At 47.4% G+C, this 3,522-nt stretch overlaps 1 protein-coding gene across 1 annotated transcript; it reads left to right on the top strand.

The window, feature by feature from the left end:
* The first annotated feature begins 1,504 nt into the window (after positions 1-1,504).
* Positions 1,505-2,872, top strand: LOC147891093 (putative F-box protein At4g22030). Its single transcript, XM_087389151.1, has one exon. It carries the CDS (start codon positions 1,505-1,507, stop codon positions 2,870-2,872), a length of 1,368 nt encoding a protein of 455 aa, XP_087245277.1.
* Positions 2,873-3,522: the final 650 nt, after the last annotated feature.

Below are 3,522 nucleotides of genomic sequence, written 5' to 3'. Positions count from 1 at the left end.
ACATGCCATGCCTTGCAATGCCCACCTTTTGGTGGTCACTCAAGAACCCAAAGTCTCGTGATTCTAGGTGGATCATAGGATGTAGATAATGTCTTGCAAGATGGTGACCAAAAGGCCAAGGGTTGCTCAACCATCATAAGGCTGCAACGTGCAACCCATATGTTCCATTCTGTAACTGGCTAATACCTCCCACATGCTGTCCTCTCACAAGGATGGAGAATCTAGCCGAGCAAAAATTCTCCTTCAATCGTTAGGGTGTTTTTCAACCCAGAGATATCGATTATAAGTGGTGTTATCAAGATGTTATGTGATTCAAATTGCACCTTAAATTGCATGTATTCACAAATGTGGAAGTGGAGCACTCCATATAAGAAAGGAAAGATGACAAGAAAGCTAGGTCAATGCAGGATTGTTCAACATATGAATAAGCATTCTATGTGAAGGTTTGTAATGCACACCAAACTGAAATGGTGAGAGCTTCCGTTAGGCAAAATATGTTAGCACAATGCTTCTTAGCTCACATTTTGGCGATCTTAGTAGGGAGTGTCGATGTTAGGTGTGCTAGTGAGGGAATATGGTGGGATAAGTTATCATGAGTATAATAGTAGGCAAACTTGAATTATAAACAATAAAAGCTTTGAAAGTGATTGGACGAAAGCGTTGTTCCATTTGAATTGCCTCGTCATCTGTGCAAGGTGGTATTATCATCGTTACCCTACTTAGCATACTTGAGTCCTTGTCTTTACTTATACCGTGACACCAACTATTCACATATCACCTGCTAAGTATCATGCCTATGTCTCAAAAGTTTGTGCACAAGTACCAATCGCTCTCCCAGTCACATGAGAATTCATAGAACTACCAAAACTAGTAGACTAGCAAGAAATTCGAGAAAAATGGGACGACGACCCTTTACAAATGGCCACTCATTCTCTTTTGTATACTGCCTCCCTCTAATGCTTCGCAGATATTCCGTGCCAAATGCATTACGAATACTTGCTAAAATGGTTGGTGTGACTTTTGGTCACCTTTGCTTGGTGCTCGATCTTCTTCGCCTTGAAGTCTTCACTATAGGTCAGTCCAAATGATTTGACTGTAGGTCAGCGTGTCACTGCTGGAGTCGAAGCCTTGCCAAGAGCGCTCTCTCACTGCAGCCTCCCAATCAACCATGGGGACTGGGAGTGGATCCCGTTGGGATGGCTTTGAATTGGAAGAATACAAAACCACCAAAAAGAAAGTTGAAAGGCAAGAAAGGCGAGTGCCCGTCGAATTTCAATGCGAGGGGCACGGTCAAACTTATAATCACGACTGAGCCTCTTTTCAATATATTCAAAGTTGGAGACAGTCAACGGCCGCTTGCAAGGTGTCGCCTATAAATAAGAGCGATACCGGAGGCAGTGAGAACAGAAGAGCCCTCAACCCAACATTCAAAGCATTTCGATTTTCGAAACCCTCGCAGCTCCTCATCTTCAACGCCCACCTTCTTCTTCTTCTTCTTCTTCGCATGGCCCTGCGTTTGCCTGCAGTCGCGCAAACCATAATCTATCCGGTCAGCTCCTCCGACCTACGCATCGATCAAGTTCGCCTAAGAGCAGGCGCAGCCCAGCTCCAAAGCAGCTCCCCAACAGCAGCAATATTTGGCTGCACAGCAATTAGTTCCCGCGCCTCTCATCACAGCGCGTCATTTTCGGCCAGGAATGCCCAGGTTCCACAACGTCTTGAGGATGCTCCCTCGTCCACTTCATCAACATCCCCCCCCACCGGTAATATCTACACGTCCATGAAGGCGGACCATCTGGCTTTCTGGGACAACCATGATGGCCTTGTAGGAAATATTGCCCCAGGAGTCAGGCGCGACTTGGAGGAGGAGGAAGATTCGATGGCGGTAGCAGAATTGCGCTTGTTAGCAAACCTAGCAGCGGATCGAGCCGAGATGCACTCCATCCTCGCCCAACAGCGGGACAATTGGAACAGGCTCTTCCAGAACACCCTCACCGCGGCCACCATGACTGCGACCGTCCTGGCGGGCCTGGATGGACAGCAACATAGCTTGAGCTTAAGCTTGCCCGCCTTCTTCTTGGATGCAGGGTGTGCTTTCATGATGTCCGTCGTCAACCAGTTTCAACCGTCTCAGTTGGCGGAAGAACAGCGAACTGCCTCTCGCCTCTTCAAGAAGCTCATCAATGACATCCAATTCGCACTGCAACTCCCTCCTCATCTAAGGCAACGCACCGCAGCACTGCTTAAAGATTCTAGGGGCAGGCTCCAAGCCCTGGACAGGGCATACCCTATGCCATTGACGCCCGGTGGGCTGCCCAAGTTCCCGCCTCAAGTCGTTCCTCCGATTCTGAGCGACCCTCCTTCCGCAGTACCGTCAGAGCCGGCCTGCCAGAGCAACGGGTGGAACGACTCCATCGCTCGCGATTTAAGAGACGTAGCCACCCTGCTTCACGATTCCGACATCCAAACTTACACCAATTGGGCCACCAATGTCCAGAAGGTCAACAAGTGTCTGGCTATAGCGGCGCCCTTGTTTGCCATCTCCGGGGCTACGCTCAATGCTATAGACGGTTTCACGTGGAGCAGCAGCACTAACCTGGGCGTGCACGCAGCCATCTGCAGCCTTGTTGCAGCCTTTGTTGGGAGCTTTTCGCACGACATGCAACTAGGAATGGTGTTCGAGCTCTATAGGAATTCTGCGGGCTACTATGGAGAAATTAAGGCCTCCATCGACAAAAACCTGCAGGTTCCCGCAGAAGAACGGGAAAATGGGGTTCTGTTCCGCCAAAGGGTAGCTTACGAGTTGGGTCGCGATGATGGGCCGCTGCCCATCGTGCCCCCAGGCGCCAAGGCCGCAGGAACTCTTTTCTGATCTGATTGGCCGCCCTTGTATAAAAATGCCTCTCAAGGAATTGTAAAGAAACCTCACACTTTTATTCTTTAAAGATTTTATTAGCATCATTTTGAAGATCTTCAATTGGTGGAACAGTCGAGAGTTTAACCCCAACATTTTTCTTCTCAAAGAGAGCTGATATCCATGCACACTTTCATAAGATTTGCTTTTGGTTTGCATTACCTTAATTTCAATATAATATCATAAGAATAACTCTTTTTCGATCACTAGGTTCAAGATGACCCGTATAATCTCATTGAGTGCACGAGAGTTCATATCACGAGTAGGATAGATGCCATCACTAGGCTTCATATGAGCCACCATCCCCAAGCTCCATATGACCATCTAATTATGTCGATCATTTGAGTGGGTAACTATGTTGCATAACCACACCAACCTAAACATGATCACATCCATTTCATCACCATGCTTCATAAAGACACCATCCCCAAGTTCTATATCACCACCAAGCTACATATTCGTGTTAGTGGGTTGCATATAACCCATGTTGCCTATGCATACCAAACCCTACATGATCAGCAAGAAATGCATATTCATATTAGTGGAATGCATATAACCATGTTTCAGATGCATAGTGAGCTCTCCATGACCACCCAAGCTTGTATCCC

The sequence above is a fragment of the Dipteris shenzhenensis genome, chromosome 18 (assembly GCF_047967505.1).
Source record: "Dipteris shenzhenensis isolate YYH24624 ecotype China chromosome 18, Dip_SZ_1.0, whole genome shotgun sequence".
NCBI lineage: Eukaryota > Viridiplantae > Streptophyta > Polypodiopsida > Gleicheniales > Dipteridaceae > Dipteris > Dipteris shenzhenensis.
This window is presented reverse-complemented; position numbering and strand designations above follow the sequence as displayed.

Bases quoted from the DNA above. Each gene is read 5' to 3' on its own strand.
- LOC147891093 (XM_087389151.1), top strand. From the start codon at position 1,505: ATGGCCCTGCGTTTGCCTGCAGTCGCGCAAACCATAATCTATCCGGTC.